The 22,127-nt window shown below is 44.2% G+C and overlaps 1 protein-coding gene across 7 annotated transcripts in view; it reads left to right on the forward strand.

The window, feature by feature from the left end:
* The window catches only part of LOC147015234 (SH3 and PX domain-containing protein 2B-like), a 155,083-nt gene that overhangs the window by 59,495 nt on the left and 73,461 nt on the right, over positions 1 to 22,127 (forward strand). For 5 of the 7 annotated variants that reach the window (XM_085849799.1, XM_085849800.1, XM_085849804.1 and 2 more), the window contains exon 4: positions 12,315 to 12,391. The exons of the other annotated variants lie outside the window; for them this stretch is intronic. In XM_085849799.1, the coding sequence (XP_085705925.1) occupies positions 12,315 to 12,391 (77 nt within the window). The remainder of the gene's footprint in view (positions 1 to 12,314; positions 12,392 to 22,127) is intronic. 7 annotated transcript variants of the gene reach the window in all.

Genomic DNA, 22,127 nt, shown 5'->3' on the forward strand with positions numbered 1-22,127 from the left:
TTCGCAATTGGGGGATTGGTTGTATTCATGGTGAAATTGGAGTGTTTATATGTAAACTTTCTTTTCCACTGTATTTTATATATATACTTTTTTTTTTTAACCTGTTTTGATAAAGGGCTTCAAAAGTCAAAACTGTCTCTGTCTCTGTCTCTCCCTCTGTCTCTCCCTCTGTCTCGACTCCTTCCCCTTCCGCCAACATGGACCAACTTATAACCACACATCCTAAGTCTCTCTCCATCATATGCAGCAATTTAGTCAACACGCCAATTTCCTGGGAGTCGGTGCTTCTTCCACCAGCCACGACACGCTGCAGAAAAGGACTTTGATGACTCCACGAACCTGAATCAATCTGAACTTTCTGACCCAGATTTCTGTCAATGACACATCCAACCTTCTGAACGTGTTATTGACCAACTTTCCTGTAAACATCGACCTCCTTTTCCTCCACTGCTCAAATTGTATCATGTGATGTGCGTGTAAGAGTTTACTCTGAATATTGTCAGAGAGCTGCCTCAGCACCAGAGTTTGGCAGTTCACTCAGATTGACTGGCAGGGAGTGCAAGCTACCCTCTCACTCCAGAACTGGTTTTCTATCTCTGCTATCCTTGATATTATCTCATCTAAAGTTATCATACCCATTCTCTCACATGGTACATCAAATCCTGTGGTGAGACAGATGCCTTCAAAACGACTTGCTTTCTCTTCCTGGAAGGAAAATCTGACTGAAGGCAACCTCAGATCATTCCACAAAGCCCACAAGTGTGTATCCACTCTCAGGGGAGTCAGAAAACATCTGACCAACCTCAAGATTGAACTTTCATACCCATATCCTTCTCCAAAGACCTGATAGTGCCTTGTCAAGTCTGTCTCCGGAGTATGCTCCCCTTTCATCCCTTCCCTCACTTCAAATGGCACCACAGCTGACCCGGCGTGTGAGAAGACCGAATACCTCAATCCATTGCTTTCAAATCTCACATACGAAACCCGTCACTCCCACTCAGACTTAACTGCTCCTGGATGTTGTGTCTTTCCCACCTGAGCAAATGGAGAAGTTTTTGGCAACCCCTATTCCGATTTTGCAATCTGCTCAAATGGCATCAGCACGTGTCATAAAAACCTGCACTGCCACTCTTGTTCATCCTCTTTCTGCTCTGTTCACTGAATCATTTACCCAAGGTCACCTGGTTTTTTAAAAAAAATACTTCTTTCTTTCTTTTTTGGAAAGGGGTGGGGAGTCTTAATCCTGGGCTGGCAGAATGGCTGAGAGGTATGCATGCTCTCCCCTAAACTGTGTAACCTGTGTTTGAATCTCGGCCCAGCTATAAACTATCATCCTGGTGTTTCACAGGTTTGTTTGTTTTTTGTACACAATGTCGAGGCTTGTAGAAGAGCTAACACACAGAACCTACAACAAGGGGAGCAGGAAACAAGAGTGGCAGGAGAGGGAAGGACAAAACAGTGGGGAACAGAGACATGAGGGGATCTGTGGAGGGGAGAGGGATCTGGTGGGATACACAGGGTAAACAAGATGGACATTACAGGGACTTTCAGGTCCTTACACAACAGGGACTTTCAGGAAGGAAAGCAGGGAATTTGAAGGAGGTGGGTTTGGTGGGGCGACTGGCTTTGGAGGCCAGTTATGGTGATTCATCAATGTTTGCCATCCCTAGGATGGACATTAAACTGGGAGTCTCATCTGAAGGCATTAGTTTTTGTACATTAAATATCCCACAGTCTCCTTCACGAAGAGTTAATGGGGGTAGAAAACATCATGGTTTTGGATGGGGGAAGATAAGAGTTGGTGGTGAATGTTTTGAAGACCTGGAGGGAAGAGTGGGATTGAAGATAGTGTGGGAGTTTGCTCCAAAGGCAGGAAAAAAAAGAGGAATAAAAGAAAGAAAGTGAGCAGTGATTCTTGATTTTGGTAGTTTTACCAGAAGGGGGGTTGCTGGTGGACCTCAAGTGCCCTGTGGAAATATGGGAGGGACAGAGCGTGGGGGCGGGGGGAGTAAGACCAGAGAGGAGATAGTGGAAGACAGACCACCGACCTGCCTGTGGTGAGAGAATGAGAGACCCAAAGACTCAGCCTCATCGTAGGAGAACCAATGATCCTAAATGCTTTGGTTTCCACAGTATGAAGTCGAGAAAGGTGAGAGGCGGGAGTACCAGCCCAGAGGGGAGAGCAGTACTCCATCAGGCTGTGGACGAAAGCTTTGTATGTGGTCAGGAGCTCAGGTGGGCCGAGGAAGGACTTTACACAAAGGAGTCGGCCCAGTCGGCGACTGGCTTTGGAGACCAGTTATGGTGATTCATCAATGTGTGCCGTCCCGAGGATGGACATTAAACTGGGAGTCTCATCTGAAGGCATTAATTTTTTGTACATTAAAGATCCCACGGTGTCCTTCACGAAGAGTAATCGCGCTATTGCCAGCAGCCACCAGGCAAAAATGCTGCAGTTAGAACTATAGTATATGCGAGTTGTACTCTCATATACTCGAGTCGTCTGCAGAGAATTGCTGCACGAAAGGAATGTTATTTTTGCCTGGGCCTGAACAAATTACAAATTCCTTTCCTCACTTTCGTCGAATGTCAGGCCTGGCCAGCCAGTTTGTGAGGGACTTGGGTCAAGCTTCCTCAAGCCAACCTCACAAGAATGTGGGAATAAGTGTGGCCTTTCAAAGAAGTAGAAGGGTTAGGGGAGGCGGTGGGGGTCTATCCCTTTCTATCCCTTTCACTTATCCTATCTATCCCTTTCACTTATCAGTCAGCATCAAAATCTCTGAATCATTCTTTGGCATCATGTGGTAACGTTTTATTTTTCTGCTGCCATATTTTACCGATTTTTGCCTTGACAATAAAACAAACATATCTTGTCCTCAAGCTAATCTGGGCAGACGCAGGATAAAAACGTGAACACAATGTTTTTGGTGAGGCCTTGTTTACTTGCAAGCTGGGATAATATTGGGAAGAAAACTGTGTTTTCATTCCATGAGCACTCATTTCTCTTAAAAAGAGAACTTTCTCGGTATAGTAACCATCTGGCTTTAATTATTGCAGTAATGATCGAAATGTCAAAGAAACTCTTGAAATGTTTATTTTGTGTTATTCACTTGAGTAGATGTAGATAATCCAGGAACAAGCAAAGTTTAAATGTAATTTGTCTTCAGCAAACATGGCTTAAGTTTCTTGTTGCATCTGCAGGCAGTCTTTCCACAAACTAACACTGAAGGGAATGTTGATGGTACCACAGTTTCAAAATGGCCGTGTAGACAGTTTTCTCATCTTTACTCTCATAAGATCAGGACCATAAAAATAAACCGCGTGGATTGCATCGAGCTAGGTGCTTCATTGCTCTATAGTCTACGCTTAAGAAAGGCAACATACGTGTTTTGGAGCTCCCACCCCTCTGCCATGTATATTTATTCCCTCCTCTAACAATACGATCAGAAGTCCGTCCAACCTCCTTTCTCTTATCGATAACCCCACCCAACTCTTCCTTACCCTCCTTGATTTTATTATCGTGCCCCTTCTCTTCGTTTTTCTTTCTCAACTCATCCCTTCCCTTTCCTGGATTAGTAATGTGAAGATAGGCCCGTTATCAAACAGGTTTAAAAAAGAACAAAGAAACCAGAGTTGTTGTTTTTCTCCCCTAAAATCTTGGCATGGAGAAGGGAAAGGCAATGGAGGGGAGAAGGCAGTGAGTGCATTGGCAGTGGGTCATGGAGACTTGTGGATCCAGCAAGGCAGGGGGTGAGTGAGGCGAAAGTGTAAAAAGAGAGAGAGAGAGAGACGAGAAAGAGAGAAGAGAAAGGAAACGTAGCAACCTGCCAGGAGCAGACCAGGGTTAATGAGAGTAGAAGGGTTCACAAAGATCACACACATTTTAGATTGTGATGGTTTTGTCCTGCCAACTTTAAGCCCGAGAGAGAAGAATGAGATTGAAAGTTAAGAGTTATATTTCCTCCTATGGGCTGTTGTCCCCTCTTCACACCTGTCTTTTGTGGATGTTGTGTCAGCTAAAGCTCTCACATCATTGTCATGTCCCACCAAATAGTGGGAAGCATATGGCCTGCTGCTCTCCCATTACAGACAGCTTGCTGGTCTTTTGTTTTCTCCCACCTTTCCTTAGGTCTTGGTCCCTCTGCTCTTTTGTCCTTGCAAGACTCACACTTTCATTCAGCAACCTCCTCCTCCTCCTGAAATCCCCCAAATCAAGGCTTACTGCTCACTTCCACCTTCCTTTGTTCCTCTCTTCTCCTGCTTGTGGAATCTCCTTCCTCAGTGTGTTCAATTCCACTGTTCGTGTCACCGCTCCAAGCTGACAGACAGCAGGAAAATGGGAAATAACTGTTGTGTAATATATATATATATATATATATATATATATATATATATATATATATATATATATATATATATATATATATATTTGTTAAATGCTCCTGCCCAGCTTTGTATCAAACTCGGTGGTTAAAATGAAAATGTTGCTCTTTGGGCATGTTTTATTGCCCTTGACATCCCCTCCCCTCATTCTGCCTTCTCTTCCCCTCATGCTAGCTTCCCTCCCCTTCCGAGCTCCCCCTCACCCCTACCTCCTTTCTCCCCTCCCTCCTTTCTCCCCTCCCTCCTCTCTCCCCTCCATTTTCTGTCTTCCCCTCTCTCTTCCTCCTCTCCCTCATCTCTCTCCCTCCTCTCTCTCTCTCCCTTCCTCTTTCTTCCTCATATCAACCCCTAACCTTAATATTCCCCATTATGGAAGTGATGGTTGTATTTGCTAATGTATATATGTGTGTGTGTATATATATATATGTATATATGTATATATATATATATATATATATATATATATATATATATATATATATATATATATATATATACATGTATGTGTATATATTTACTCTATATATATATATATATATATATATATACATGTATGTGTATATAATTACTGTATATATGTATATGTAAATATATATATATATATATATATATATATATATATATATATATATGTGTATATAATTACTGTATATATGTATAAGTATATATATATATAATTACTGTATATATGTATAAGTATATATATGTATGTATATTGTTGCGGGCCAGGGGTCAGGTGAGAAGACCACGAGGTGGGAGAAGTTGGTTCCCACCAGACTCCCCAACATTGTAGGCCGTCGCACATGGATAATTCCGTGACGCGACGGATCATTTAACCGACTGTGGATGCCAATAACTCAACCGCGTGACCTAGGAGGGTCCTCCCGTCTATGGGTTAATCGGGTTATCTAATTAATCACGTGGTTTAATTACCGGGGAACACGCCCTCGGTGGAACCGGATGACTCTACCGGACCGGATGAATTTTCCGGATCGGATGCAGCCGAGCGACACTGCCAAGGACGTACCGGCTAATAGGAACGGATCGTTGGGAATAAAGTCCCGGCTAAAGTAGGATTCGGACCATGCTGGATCAATGGAAGAAAAGACAAAAACGAGCAGGGGACCCTGCTAATAATGATTGATTAACAGTCAACTTACAAAAGGGGACACAGAGCAGACTTGATGCGAAATTAATAACAATAATAATGATAACAATCTTCTGAGTCTTACTTAAGCAGACAGGCGCCAGCACACACATACACACATGCACACACACACAAACACAGAAAACCCGATGAAGAGGGAGTTCTGCAACCAGGAAGGGAGGGGAGGTGATGCTATGAGGCTATGAGTTGAGGGAGTTGAGGGAGGGGAGTCGGATACCTTTGCGCCCGATAGCACGACGCGCCACCAATATGTTTCGGGGGGGGAGGGGGGGAATGCTCCGTGGTGCGGTCCCCGACAGTGGGCGCATTGTCTCTGGCTTCTGCCGCACGTGTGGAGACCATGTTCGTGAAAGGAGGTGCTTGAGTCGAGAAGGGGCGGAGTCCAGAGTTCGAGGGTGGAGTGCTCGGAAGGACCAGGTAGGGGGGTGGAGTTGACGCCACCATGTGAGCGGAGATGAGAAGGCGGAGTTCCGACAGCAGGAGGCGGGTCGTGGTGGTGTCGACGAGGCGAGGCGAGGCGAGGCGGTCAAAGAGCAACAGGCAAGAGAGACTGCCCCAACCTTTATAGGACCCGCAGCTTGGGGGGCGGGGCCATGCCAAATCAAAAGGACATCACCCGAATTGGGTGCTCCGATTGGCCCCGACCCCTCACGTGGCCCGCTAACTTTGGCCGGAAACTGCCTCGCTTCGTTTCCGGCAAGGCCATCCCAGACAGCGGAAATATTCCGCTCCGACCCCACGAGATGACGAATCGCTCACACCGAAATTGGCACACGAATCGTCCTACAAAAACCCCTGGGCCGCGCCCGGGTGACCGGTCGAGGATCCCGCATACCCGCTTGGGCGTTCGACTAGCGTCGATCAACGCGCTCGCTCCGCGTGCGCCAACGTGGCCCGCACTGTACATTCCCCGGCTCGATCGCAGCTTCGCTGGCCGTAGAGACGAGAAGACGTTCACCATCCGTGGAGAATCCGTTGCTGCCAGTGAGGGCCGAAGGTACATCGCCATGGATAAATCCATGCATGTTTCACGAGCGGCGTACGTGTCTGCTTTCGAGCACATTACGCACGTGGCCAGTGCTCGGGTTCACACGACTCCGCTAGCGTGTGCGCGGGGCGAACACTAATATGTGTAGGATATTGAGGTTGAAAAGGAACAAGCCGCTTCTACCCGCACACTCGTGTCTGGCCCCTCAACAATACAACCTCTTGCTTTGCTGACGGGGCGGGGGGGTATTAAGGAGTGGGGTTGAGAGAAGAGGTAGGGGGAGGGAGAGAGAGGAGTCAGGAGCGAGGGAAAATGAGGAGTGGGGGGGAGGTGGGGAGAGCTATGCCTCACTAAACGTTGCTGTACTGTGGAAGGGATGTGAGGAGAGAGAGAGAGAGAGACAGAGCGAGGGACAGAGAGAGAGAGAGAGAGAGAGAGAGAGAGAGAGAGAGAGAGAGAGAGAGAGAGAGACAGAGGGAGCGACAGAGAGTGCGACAGAGGGGGACAGAGAGGGAGAGAGATGGAGGTGGGGTTTGTAAAGACAATGATATGTTATGCTTAATGACCGAACACATACACAAAAAAACACACTCATTTCACAACAGCTGTACACACAACGACACATCTGAGTTTATAAAGTAATCCACTGGCACATCTGCAGAAACTTTGATGTCCCAGTTCCAGAAAATTTGTGGGAACATGAACCAAAAGTAATCACTGAAAACATGGAAGTAGCTTCCGCTCACGTCCGACCAAATTATCCCATCGAGCGTGATCATCGAAAACAAAGCGTTGCGACCAGATATCATACTTAGGTACAAAAATAGAGAAGAATGCATGACTGATTGAGGTGTTAATACCAGTGATTTTGGACTAAACGATGCAGAAATCAAGGAAATGACCAAACACCAAGACCTCAAGAATGAAGTGAGAAGATCCTGGAAGCTGAAGAATGCCAAAGTTGTACCAGTAATGTCTGGACCTTCATATAACCTCACAGAGATATTAAACATAGGGGCAATACCCCTGGGTGCTCACCTCGTAGTGGCTGGATAAGATAATCAGGCAACCACTGGTAAGCATGGATGACCCACAAAATATATAATGGAGAAGAAAGTAAATACCAATGGATTGTTTCTTTAATGCCATGAACAAACCTTGGCACATCATGGGTGATAAAGGTTGTGGTCAAGTTTCATTAAAATTGTGTGTGATTTCAGAAAAGAAAGCAAATACAGTACATATTTTGGGAGTGCAACCCCCCTCCCCCCTCCCCCCTCCCCAGACTCCTCCGTAACTGCTCCCTCAGACCCCAATTTTTTTAATGTTGTGAACAAACTATGGTTTATCACGGTTGGTGAAGATGGTGGTCAAGTTTCATCAGAATTGCTTGTGTAGTTTCTGAGAAGAAAGCAAATGCATATTTTGGGGGGCAACCCCCTCTCCCTATAGACACTCCTCGCACCCAACTTTTTTTTAATGTCGTGAACAAACTTTAGTACATCACGGGTGGTGAAGATGGTCGTCAAGATTCATCGGAATTGTATGTGTAGTTTTGGAGAAGAAAGCAAATCCATATTTTGGGGGGCAACCTCCATTAAAGCCAGATTTTTCAAATGTCATTAAGAAACCTTGGTACGTCATAGATGATGAAGGTTGTCGTGAAGCTTCAGACCCCGTATTTTTTTTTATGCCATCACTGGTGATGGCAAATTTCAAAGGTTGTGGTCATATTTCATTGAAATCTTATGTGTAGTTTCTGAGAAGTTGCAAGTATTTGTGGACGGACGAAATACAGATGATGCGCCATCACATAAGCTCTCCGGAACGACTTTACAGGTGAGCTAAAAACCATCCTTAGGAATATTATTACAAACAAACTACTGTTGGAAGCTGTCCGAGGCTCAGCGACGATCCTGAAGAGAACCCTCGGCACAAAACTTTGAGAACCGAAAACTTCACAGCTTGGTCCATGAATCGTAATCCCTTAACAAAATGAAGGTGGATACTTTGAGCCCACCTTGTGAGGACTCCGTTCCACATTCTGAAACCAGCATATGTAGATACCAATCAGCGACACACACACACACACACACACACACACACACACACACACACACACACACACACACACACACACACACACACACACACACACACACACACACACACAGACACACAGACACACAGACACACAGACACACAGACACACAGACACACGCTTGGCCGATATCGGCGATTTTTCGGGAATCGGCAGGTTGGAGTTAATGTGATTCCCAAGTACAGTACATACTGTATCCAACCCAGAAATCTTGAGTAGCTTTCACCGAAAAACAACGTTACATTTATATAGACGTTTCAAGGGTATGATCACAAACATTATTCTTTATATACAGCTGCGTGTGATGGGTGGAAAAAAATTTGGCTCGGTAATTTAGAAAACACGTTATTCTGCAAACGGCTCGGAAATCAGGTGTTATGGCACGAATCACTTGCTCAAGGTGACGGAACTCGACCCACTCGCTCAGGGTGACGGATCATGAGCCACTCACTCTGAATGACGGAGCACGAGCAACTCACTCTGAATGACGTGGCGTGGCAAAAGCGTCCGCAGAGAGTGAATAATTAGCTCAGAATGACGTAGCGCAGTACCGCTGTTGACGATGGGTGCTCGGCAAGTGGCTTAAGCACTCGTGCAAGTATTCCAATTCAATGGTTGATAAGGAATGGTTGGCCAGGCTGTCACTGCATATCATAAACGATCCCTTTAACGTTAAAGCCCGTCTTCACCACACACTCAGTAGTTAATGAAATAAAATGAATTCGTTCAAATGAATAAAATGAAATGACTATCCACAATAGAATTGCTGCTTAATGCAGAACAACCCTGGAAATATTGAAAAGTTCAATCGCTAGTGAAATTAACATTGCAAAAAAATCCGCCATTTTGCCTGCTCATCTGTGCAGGTGTCACGTGGTACATCGGTTTGGAGTCGTTATAACTTTTTTGTGAAATGTCCGTTTTGTTTTTTTTAGCAGATTTGCTTTGATTCCCTGTGGAGCACCTTGCGAAACCTGGGAAAATATCGACACATCTGGCAGATGTTATGAATAGGCAGTCCCTCTGGGGGGCAGGGTGTGAGGTCTCGCAGTGAATGCATTAAATCATGGAACTCAATGAAGTTGGTTAATTTTGTTACGTTCCTAAGTTTTTGTTTACTCGATATAATTCTACAAACAGTGGAAAAAGATAACATCAGGATCGCCTGATGAAGGGTATAATTAAATAAGGCCGTTAATTATCTTCAAAAGGGGTGTTTTAAATAACCCAAACACCCAATTTTCACTCTTGCACTTCCTTGGAGTTTTCTTGGTGTGAATGCAAAGTTTCAGGCTGCGAGGTTTTTTTTGGTTTTGGAGTTATGGAGGACACACACACACACACACACACACACACACACACACACACACACACACACACACACACACACACACACACACACACACACACACACACACACACACACCCTTTTATTATTATCGATTCAAGTTAACCCTTCTTTTTAACATTATATACTGTATATTTTAAATGAGTAATACGTTGTTGTTTGACACCGATTGTAATTACCCCGCAAACGTATAGCGCAGAACGGGGAAAAGCAATTGGTTCATTCTGTCTTTGATTCTGTCTCTCAGTAGCCTCGAGGTTTGCACACTTGCCTGAGCTCTCAATCTTGGGTTCATATCTCGGCTCGTCTATAAACTGCCTGGTGTTTCGCAAACAGGGTGAGGCATCAATGCGTGTGCTGTCCCTTGGACGAACGTTAAACTGGCAATCCATCTGCCAGCAATCATTGGTTGACGTGAAAGATCCAACGGTGTCCTCCACAAAGCGTGAGCAAGCTATCGCCAACACCGTGAACAAATTCTCAACTCTGATACAACCTTCAGGGGGTATTGCAGCAGCTACACAGCCGGGTGGAGATCGAGGAATTACTGAATTTTTTTTTCAATTACATTTTTTATTTTGAACATGATAGAACACGAATCGGCTTTTTCCACTTCCAAAAACCTGCAGTTTAGCAGTCCTGGTACTTTGGCTCTGAATGACACAAAATTGTACGGTATCTCATCTCACGCAAGTTTGTGCAGAGAGGAGTAAGGTAATCTTTTTATTCCGTCTGCCAAACAGGAAGTTACTATTTTTCGGGACGTCATGGAGGACACAAACAGGCACAGAAAAGTAATTAAACGTGTTAAATAAGGTGGTGTAAAACATGGTGTTCCGCAGCAGTAAACGGCAGTAAACTTGCAGTTCAATGATTTTTTTTTTCTACAGCCTTTAAAGTTTAAATCTAAATTTCAATTTAATTGTATATTTTGAACACTGTAGAGCACAAATCACATTGTTTGTACTTTCAACAACCTTCAGTTTAGCAGTACTTTGGGGAAATTGTACAATCAAATTTGCCACTCACGTTCACAGTTGGGAACATCAAGATTCAGACAAAATGGCGACGCCTAGCGATGCAACACCTGAGCTAACTCCGTCAAAAAAAACACCCTGTCCGTTTAGTGCATCTTTTTCTCAAAGATTATTCCAAAGTTGTCATTTTCTCCGAGAAGAGTTGGCAGAAGGATTGTGATTGTGCAAATGCATAGATAAACCTCGATGGCGATGAAAAACGCATTTCAGAAGAGCACCGTCACCTACGGACTGTTCCGTTTGATCCATCCGTTTCGTATAATACCCATCAGTCAAAGTTCACGAACAAACTAATCGATATCGTGTTTGGAAATGCAAATCAAGAGTTCAAAAGACCCTTCCCATGTCCTTTTTCTCAAAACTGTGCAGGGTAAGGTGTTCCATGAACTCTGTAGTTGTTTATGTCATTGGTGGCACAGAGAGGGTTAAACTCGTGTTCAACTGCTCGTGTCCAACTGTGGCCCGACTGCCCAACTGTCAATCAATTGACCTTTTACCCCATCACTGCACTCGCCCATGAGCAGAGATCTTAGGTTAGAAAAAATAAAAATAGTAGTAGCAAGTAAGGTGAATAAATGGTACACAGCACTGTATTTTATTGCTCTCTTGTAACAGCATCTGAAATTGTGTGACCTTTTCATGACCAGAAACACCCGGTCCCCCGAGCAGCATATTCTGACTAGGGGTGGGGGGGGAAATCTTTGTAACCGGGGCTAGTAATTCTCCCCCCTCCAGCAGGGATCAGTGAACAATGTGCACTGGTGATAATTCCAAGTGGCCCATCCACCTCGATGGGGAGCAAGGGAGGAGGGAGGATTATTTGGTACCCATGACCTGAGCTTGGGGTACCAGCACATCTGCAAAATTTAATGGAAATCGGTTAAGTTGTTTTCAAGACTACAAGTGAACAGACAGACAGACATACGGACACACTGTACTGTATTTTAATATGATGCTTTCATACTGTGTGCTGTTACAGACGAGTCTTGAAGCTAATTTGGCATTGCACCGTACTTTAATTTTTATTATTTCACAAAGAAATGCCCTGGGAAGCAAAGTTCTTGTGTTGAGGTGGGCGAGGGGTTCCTTCTCGACCTCATCTCAACTCATCTGTACCTTTGTAATCTCATACTCTCCATTGTTGCAACATATAAGATGTTGTTCATGTGTATATAATTGAACTGCAGAAACTGAAGGCTATTAGACAATGTGTATTGTAAATTGTTTTGGGAAGTGATGTTTGACTCTCCTGTGTCTGATTTTAAAAAGGCCTTCACATTTTCTTTCAGGCAAAATACTCTTCCGTAGGAGCCATATCCGAGACGTCGCCATTCGAAGGCTCAAGCCGATTGATGAATATTGCCGGGTACGTTGAATTTAGAGCGTTTATTGAATGTTTTGAATTAAAATTTTTCCATTTAGATTTTTTTTTTGCCTATGCAGAAATGTAGGCTCAAGGAGTTGCCAATCAATCACAGTGGATGATCTTTTATTCTGTCTCTTTCTTTCGACTCACTCGCTGACAATCATTCCAGACACTTTGAAAACACACACTCTCGTGTGCAGCCTTGAGGCTGCTGGGTGCATCATTAGTTAGGGATGCAGCTGTGCTGCTGATGCAATGACCCTATTACCAGTTCACTGGTGATCATTTCACCAACCTCAGAAGGATGACACGCTGAGTCAACCCTACCTGGTGTTAATTCAGCAGCCTACGGAGCTCGAACTGAGGACCCTAGGATCCCAAGCCAGTCGCCCTAACTGCTAAGCCAACACCAGGCTTGACACTTTGAATGTAACGCTTAAATGGAGATGCAAACATCGTCAATGTTTTCCATAACAAAAATATCGGCTGATAGTTATGTGACGGAACTATGTTTCTTTGTTTGTTTGTTTTTTAAAGTATCATTCAGCATGTTTTCTTAGTATTGATGAGGGTATAGCAAACACAGGCAGGGGTGAGGGTGCAGCAAGAGAGTTGGGTACGAATAAGGTGAGGGAGTTTTTGTTGGTGATGAAACTATGAAATATGTAGATTCTTCATTCTGCAGGAAGGATTGTAGACATAGCGTCCTGTGCAGTTTCGAAGGAGCAGGGGTTGGAGATGTTGAAGGAAGGTTAAATGACATCGTATCGGGTCACGGTAGTAAAACATTGGTTGTTGTACACCTTGGAGAAAATTATATTGGTAAAGTTTACTCGGATGATTTGAAAGAGGTACAGGATATTTGGTAAAGCGACTGAAAGCGAAAGGGTCGTGAGTGTAATGTTTTCTGGTACTCTTCTAAGATTAGGTAATTGAATATAACTTATGTGATAGTTATAGAGTGATATATGTCAACTTATGGCTGGAAGATGGTGTAGGGAGGAAGGTTTTGCTTTTAGGAAGCAGTGAGAATCATTTTGGGGGCAAAGGAATCGGCATTTCCAGGCTGAAGGAGACAGGACTTTATACATTATAAAGGAAGCAATTACAAGGGGATTTGATAGAGATGTTTAAGATAATGAAAGGTATCGATAAAATAGGTGCAGAAGAATTATTCAACATAATATAAAGTGATAGGATCAGGGGCCATAGCCTGAGAGTAAAGAAGAGGAGAGTTAAGATGGAAGTAAGGTAGGGGTCTTTTACTCGGAGAGTAGTTATGCATGGAATGATCTCCCTGAAATGGTAGTGGCAGGAGAAACAGGAGATAAGTTTAAATTTGAACTAGATAGGTACCTCGAAGCATTGGAGATAGAGGGGTATTGGGACCTTGGCAAGACTTGTAGCCTTGAGCATGGATGGGTGATTGTGTACATCTGTGCTGATTGTGATGTGAGAGGGTGTTGTACATTCTTCACCCGACAACTAACTTCGCCCATTGTCCCCTCTTCCCGTCACCAAAATTAAAAAAATAATTTGTGTCATTTGTCATTTGTGTCATTTGTGTCATTTGACATTTAGTTTCAGGTGAGCTAAAAATGACGCATTTGACATTTAGTTTCAGGTGAGCTAAAAATGATGCTTGTGGGATGGGGCATTGTCTGTCCATTTGTCTGTCCATCCACAAATACTTGCAACTTCTCTGAAACTACACACATAATTTCGATGAAACTTGACCACAACCTTCATCACTCAGTATGTACCAAAGTTTCTTCACGGCATTAAAAATATATCCAAAGGTATTTACTTTCTTCTCCAAATTACATATTTTGTGGGTCATCCACACCAACCAGTGGTTCCTTGGTTTTCTTATCCAGCCACTATCAGGTGGGCATTCAGAGGTATTGCCCATATTTTTAATACCCTGGTGATGTCCCTGAGCCTGCCACACTCTTCTCATCCCCACTGATCCACCCATCCCCCCAATTAATTTTAGTCATGAGCTTCATAGGTTTATTTAATCTGGTGTTGGTGTTGTGAAGCATGGAGGGCCAAATGACCAAATCCTACGTCAAATGCCCTTGTCATGTCTTTGCGGCAGGCTCACGCCAAGCCTGGCAGCCGGCGACCCTCCTGAACCCGGCATCCTAGGTGGTCACCTGCCCAGAAATCCAGCTCTGCATATCTATGCTAATAAAAGGCAGTGTGTGTGTGCGTGCGTGCGTGCGTGCATGCGAGTGTATCTCCTCCATAATTCCAAAACTATAAAACCTAGTAGCCAGAAACTTTACATGTGTACGAAGAAAACTCCAAGGAAATGTAACAGTGTAAATTGGGTGTTTGGGTTAATTAAAACACCCCTTTTGAAGATAATTAACGGCTTCATTTAATTATATCCTCCATCAGGCGATTCTCGGCCACCTCGCTCTCTGGAGTCTTAAGGTGTTTCCTGGGTTACCTCGCTGGGATCTGAAGCCGCCATGTTATTTGGCTTGCTCAACCTCATCCTGACTTGGAACAGACTGCAATGATTTCTAAATGATAAAGTTGTTGTTTTCACTTGACTCACTCATATTATCGAATGCCTGCTCTTCAAAGCTACGAATCGCTGGGTACATTCCAATGCTTATAAACACCCCGAGACGCCAGCGTCCGTGGATTGACATTTTGAGCATCTCTGGGAAGTGTATGTTTAATGTCCTGCTAATCGCGTGCCAAACTAGCCGTTTCTTAACAAACCGTTTCATTGAAGTGCTTGCTTGAGTGATTAAGCCACTTTGCGCGTGCTCTCCAAGCTGCTTGGTTTTTCGTTTCGGGAAAAGTATCCGTGCTCTCAAGGGAACATCGATTAGACAGGCATACATTTCCTCCTGTGTTGGGCCCTGTGGTGTAGTGCGGTTGGTGTCTGGTGTCGGGTAGGGTTGGTGTAGTGATGAGGTGTCTCATCCGCTGAAAATGTGCAATTTATTTTAACAGGGTATCGCTTTTGTTTAACCTTTTGTGCAATCTCATAATATAATCTACCACTCACTTCGACATCGATACATATATAAAAACAATAAGGTCCATCCGATCACATGTTTGCCGTGATCTGGTTATCAAGGCAGAGAGCATAGATCGACATTTTGTGTTCTGTGCCTTGAGAAATTTTTCAATTGAATTTTGCTAATTTCCCACTTGAATTCCTCTTTCAAAGAACTCTTTAAGAACTTTTAAAGGTAAATCTTTGTGTTTGTCGTTTTTATGTATTTTATGCGTTGTGTGCATATATATACTGTATTACCATAACGGAAGTGTGTGTACGTGCAAGTTGCTGCTGTTGCCTGCTATCTCCACATGTGGGTGGGTTTCAGAAGGTGAAACAGAGACCTGCCAGGTCTCAAAGTGTGTGTGTGTGTGTGTATCTACATATGTGGGTTTCAGAATGTAGAATGGAGTCCTCCCAGGGTGGGCTCAAGGGATCCACCTTTATTTCAGTAAGGGGTCATGATTCATGGACCAAGCTGTGAAGTTTTCTGTTTTCAAAGTTTTGTGCCGAGGGTTCTCTTCAGAATCGTTACTGAACCCTGGACGGCTTCCAACTGTAGTTTGTTTGTCATGATATTCCCAGGGATTGATTTTAATGTCTCTGTGAGGTTCTTCTTCATCATTCCCATGAGGTTATTCATCATCACAAGTAGAACTTTGGCATTCTTCAGCTTCTAGGATCTTTTCACTTCATACTTGACATCTTGGTATTTGGTCATTTTCCTTGTTTCTGCATTGTTAGTCCAAAACGACCGGTATTAACACCTCAATTAGTAATGCCTTCTTCGCTTTTTTTGTTTGCACCGAAGTGTGATATCTGGTCGCAATGCTTTGTTTTCGATGTTCACGCCCGATGGGATCAGAAGGTTGTACGTGAGCGGGACTTCAATGTTTTCAGTGATTGCTTTTGGTTCATTTTCCCACAAATTTTCTGGAACTCGAATATCAAAGTTTTTGCAGATGTGCCATCGGATTACTTTACAAACTCCGTTGTGTCGTTGTGTGTACAGCTGTTCTGACACGATTGTTTTTTCATGTTTGGTCATTAAGCATAACATATCATTCTCTTTGCTAACCCCATCTCCACCTCTCACCTGTCTTTTTTTTTCCTCCTCTTCCCCACCCCTTTCTTTCACTCTGTCCCCTCCTCGCTCCCCCCTCCTCATAAAATGCAGCACTCTCCTCCCACACCTCTGTCGCTCTCTCGCTATCTCTGCCTGTGTGTGTGTGTGTGTGTGTGTGTGTGTGTGTGTGTGTGTGTGTGTGTGTGTGTGTGTGTGTGTGTGTGTGTGTGTGTGTGTCTCTCTACCGCACCCCTCCCTCCCACACCACTCCCTCCCACAGTGAATAGCAACGTTTGGTGAGGTATCACTCTCCCCACCTCCCCCCAAACTCCCCCTTATTCATCCTCTCTGCCTCTCCTTCCCCCTCTCACCCTCCACCTGCATCCTTTCTCTCTCTCCCTCCCTCTTTCTCCTCCCACCCCCACCCCCACCAACTTTATTATTGACCCGTCAGCGAAGTGACGGGTTGTATTTGCTAGTGCTTAATAATTGCCTGGAGACATCAGCATTCGTGGCTTTATTTAATTTTTTTTGTAAATGCGATAACCTCTAGAATCTCTTAAACTAAGAAGAATTACAAAATTTAAGCTCTAGAATCGAACTCAAAAGCAGTTCCGAGTCTTAAAATGAATGTTCATTTGTCCAATTCGGACATATTTGACATTTCAGGCGTGTCGGGGAGGTGTATGTTTAATATGATGGTTCGGTGATTGCTAATCGCGTGCCAAGTGAGCTGTTTCTTATCAACCATTTTGTTGGAGTGTTTAAGCCACTTGGCGGGTGCTCTGCAACATTTGCACTGTCACTGAATACTGTATAGATCGACTTGAACAAAATTCAGGGCTACTCGCCTGCGTTGGCCACGTGTCAAGCTGCGGTGCCACAGGTGGTGGCTGCCTCGCTGAAAATGTGAAATTTTATTTTCCATGACGTTTCTCATTTTTGTTCGTCACTTCGACATAGATAAATACAAATGAAGATTAAACATTTCACTTTTAAAAGTTTCTTCAAGTGTTTCGTGCATTGCGTGGTGAAGCCACTTGGCACGCGTTCTTCAAGTTTTAGTTGCGATAACATAGATCTACACCAGACGTAGGAAGGCAAAATATATTATTTGATCACAATGAGTAAAAAATGTTTTCAGTTGTCTCTCTCCCCTACCTCCTTCCCTCCTCTCTCTCCACTCCCTCCCTCCTCTCTCTCCCCTACCTCCTTCCCTTCCTCCCTCTCCCCTCCCTCTCTTCTCTCTTGTCCCTCCCTCCTCTCTCATCCCTCTCTCCCTCCTCTCTCCTCTCTTCCCTCTCGACTCTCTCTCTCCCCTCCCTCCTCTCTCTCCCTCCCGACTCTGTCTCCCCTCCCTCCCCATCTCCTCTCTCCCCCCTCTCTCATCCCTCCCTCCCTCCTCTTTCTTACCTCCCTCCTCTCTCATCCCTCCCTCCCTCCTCTCTCGTCCTTCCCTCCACTCTCTCCACTCCCCTCCACTCTCTCCACTCCCCCTCCTCTCTCTCCACTCCCCCTCCTCTCTCTCCACTCCCCCCTCCTCTCTCTCCACTCCATCACCCCTCTCTCTCCACTCTCCTCCCTCTCCCCACCCTCTCTCTTTCATCTCTCTCTCCTCCCTCTCCCCCTCTCTCTCTCTCTCATCTCACTACCCTCTCTCTCGTCCCTCCCTCCTCTCTCGTCCCTCCCTCCTCTCTCGTCCCTCCCTCCTCTCTCTCCACTCCCTCTCTCTCACCTCCCTCCCCTCTCTCTCCACTCCCTCTCCCCCTCTCTCTCTCATCTCTCTCCCCTCTCTCATCTCTCTATCCTCTCTCTCGTCCATCCGTCCCTCCTCTCTCGTCCCTCCCTCCCTCCTCTCTCTCCACTCCCTCTCTCTCCCCTCCCCCCTTAATATCTCCTCCAGCGAAGCGACGGGTTGTATTTGCTCGTATATAATACATCGTGGTTATATAACTCAGATAATTCCAATTGTACTGGCCCTTGGGCTGACACCAGAGGCATGAAGCCTGAGGCAAATATGTACTGTCACCTTCACAATGTGCATGACGCCTTTTGGCTCCAAAATTTCGATATTTGATGTTCCTTTCAACAAGGCCTGATGTTGCCTCAATGGTTAAGGCTTAAAATCCTGGGGTCTTGAGTTCAAGCCTTTGTCGGGCCATTAAATTAACACCGGGTAGGGTTGACTCAGCGTGTCATCCTTCTAAGGTTGGCAAAATGAGTACCAGTGTGCTGGTAACAGGGAAATTGCATAATTGGCACAGCTGTACCTCCAGAAAATGAGCAGCCTATCAGCTGCAGGCTGCATACAAATAAATAAATAAATAAATCCTTTTAACTGTCACTTCAGTTGTTTGGCACTCAATTGAAAAATTTAAGGGAGGGCATGGCAGTTGTGAATATGATCCTTCCAAACATATATTTGGCTTACCATAGCATCACAATGGTAGAGGTATGTTTTTTTTTTTTTTTTTTTTTTTTTGAGATTACGTATTGTGTGTGGTGGTAGGTCAGCTATCCCACCAATGGGCAGAGAGCAGACATGCAAACACTTGCTCCATTATATATAGATTATTATGGGAATTATTATTATTATGATAGATATAATCGGCATGTTGTTATATCGGAGTACAAGTCAAACATCAGCAAGATTAAAACACTGTTCTTCATTTGGGTCCATCTGCATAAAGTGCTAGGATTTCACCATTCGAGGTTGCCAAGGCAGCATTGTTGTGCCGACCACAATGTCACTTTCTCTCACTTCTCTGATTGAGGGCAAGGAAGCAAAAAAGCACAGCTTGATATTTAAGGAGAATATGATCCACTCTGGCTTTGTAAGCTTACAATAAATTATTTCAGGCAGAGGCAAGCGAGCCCAGGCCACAGAGGATTGTGCTTTAATTCTAAGACGAATGGGGGACAGCATGTGCAAAATGTGTTTGTTTATTTTTCTCAGTCCTATCAAAAAGTGGGAGAAGAAGCTTTTCAGACTATTGAGTGCACATGTGTATGTGATTTCACTCCATTGTAGAACAGGACAAGGCTTGCCTTTCGAGCTGTACCACCAGGGCCAGTTTTCAATGGTTAAATGAAAGTTTGCCAAACCATCAGCACAAACACAATGACTTAACATTTCCAGATTGCCAACTGAGCCACCGATTTCACCCTTGTTGTGTATCTTCAGCATCGGTGTAGATCAGAGGCCTTATCCAGACCAAAGGCCTTTCCTAATGCTCTGCAGAGTGCAAAATGGAGGTAATGTTCCTTTCTATTTTATAATGAGTGGAGGTGAGCAGTGATGCTGGGTTTGGGTGGTTTTGCCAGTAGAGGGTTGATGGTGGGCCGTGTGAGTCCTGCAGAAACCTCGGGGGACAACGCACGGAAAGAGCAGAGGGTGCAAAACCAGGAAGAAGGCAGAGAGACCACCGACCTGTCTGCGATGGGAAAGTGTTTGGCCCATAGACTCAGAAAAACAGAAACAGACTTATTCACCAAAAAAAACATTTATTTATTTATTTAAGAAAGACATGATGGGCATTAATACCAGAAGATTATATATTATGGTAGTACTTTACCTCTATTTTGAACTTCCAGATGATCAGAACTGCAGGTTTTTTTTACCTGGCTGGGTTGGTAGTTCAACACTGATCTTGATGATGTCCCAACATTGGGTGAAACTGTTAGTTAGGTTTGGTTATGATAATTGTTGGGGAACCTTGTTTGTACAGAAGCTTTGGTGAATTTATTTGCTTTTACATTGATAGTCTATAGTAGTTGCAAAGCAGTTGTGATGAGTGAGTGGGAGTAATTGACCGCAGCTACCTTCACGGATGAGTCACGGTGGGCATTGATGTAATTATGATTGCCTAATGCAGCGGAAATGTCCTGGGCTTGCTGAGCTCACCGAGCTTCTTGCTGGTTGGTGGTGTTGTTTTGAACGTAGCCTGCGGTTGCCGGTTGCATCATTTCCTGGAAATGCAGCTGTGCCGCTGATGCAGTACCCCTGTTACCAGTAAGCTGGTACTCATTTTGCTGACCTCAGAAGGATGACAGGATGAGTCAACCCCACCTGGTGTTATTTCAATGCCACGAGAGGGGCTCAAACTCAAGACCTTAAGATCTTAAGTCAGCCACCTTAACTGCTAAGCCAACACTAGGCTTTTCCTGCGGGTGTGAACAGAATATGAAATGTGTGACGTGTGTCGAGGCACCATTTTCCACATTCGCCAAAATAAATTTTAAAACAAAATTAATTTTGAGAAATTTCGTTGTGGCTGCTGAGTTGTTTTTATTATAAAGTTTGCTGGGTATCTTTTAGTATCGTGCAAAACATATCGATATAATAAGGGCACGCACCTGGAAAAACGCAGTATAAATGCAATGTGTGCAGCTTCAAGTTCTTGTTCAATTTGCAGTTGATATTTACAGTATAGAAAAGTAATCAACTGAGTGGTCATTGAAGAAGTGAAGCTTCCATCAGTAGTGTGGGTAAAGGTGAGTTGGGGAAGCATGGTAAAGTAATCAACTAAGTGATTTTTGCAGAAGTGAAGTTGCCATCAGTGCAGGGTCGGTGGTTAAAGGTGAGTGCGGGAGAGACGGATGGGGGTTTCGATGAGAAATCGTTTTAATTTTTTTGGCGTAAAAGAGCCGGTACGGTGCAAGATTGGGGGAGGCGTTTGCTCGGCCTTACGTCAGCTATTTCACCCACGACAGGCAATGTCCAAAAGGCGAGCAGCTTTGTGGAGAGCCAGACGGCTGTATTATTGTTGGCAAGCTCATGCTAATGCTTGCTCTGGAAAAAAAAAAAAACAAAGGGAAGGGGGTGTGAGGAAATAACTTCAAAATGTTGGCTCGCTCAGCCCTTTCTAGACACGGGGCACTCAAAGATCAGCTGTAGGAATTTTTGAGACGGCTGCTCAAATAGAGAAGGAAAAATGTAATGAAAGAGCATTGGTGTTTTGTTTCATTTTATGAGATTTTGTTGAGTGTCGGCAAACTGCACTCTTTCAAATAGCGTGGATAATAAAATCTGTGCATCACAAGTATTGTTTCCCCCAAGCAGGATGTGAGCGATCTTGACCGACTTGAGTTTACCCATCATGCTCTGATCCTGGAGCGAACTAATATCATCAGTAATTTTTAATGCTTCATGGGTTGTACTTTCTTTATTTTTACTTGGCACCCTTGTTTCAAAACAATGAACTTGTCTTTTTTTGCTGTCTTTTTTTTTGATGCTTCCAGTGACGGAGTCGCCAGTAGCATGATGTTTTCGGGTTGTCCGTCCGTCCGTACGTCCATCCATGCTTATTTTCTCTGTGTTCTCTCTAACCGCCTATCTGACTGACACAAAATTTTCACCTTGGGTGTGACTACTCACGTAGAATGTTTTAACGATAATTATGATGTCATAGGTCATGAGGTATGGCAGCCATGTTGGAAAAAAGGAAAAAACTTTGGACCTCTGTATCTCTGAAATCACTCCATGGAAAATTTGAAACTCAGCGCATGTAAAGTACTTCCCATGGGAAAACAAGTGATTTTTTTTTGATGGTGTTATAGTGTTATACTGAAGGTGGCTTTCATTATGACGTCATAATTGCAGACATGGAACTCTTTATGGGATCAGCATGAAAAATTTTGAGGTC

Source organism: Eptatretus burgeri, chromosome 12 (assembly GCF_056783735.1).
Source record: "Eptatretus burgeri isolate ZD-2024b chromosome 12, Ebu_testis_v1, whole genome shotgun sequence".
Classification (NCBI taxonomy): domain Eukaryota; kingdom Metazoa; phylum Chordata; class Myxini; order Myxiniformes; family Myxinidae; genus Eptatretus; species Eptatretus burgeri.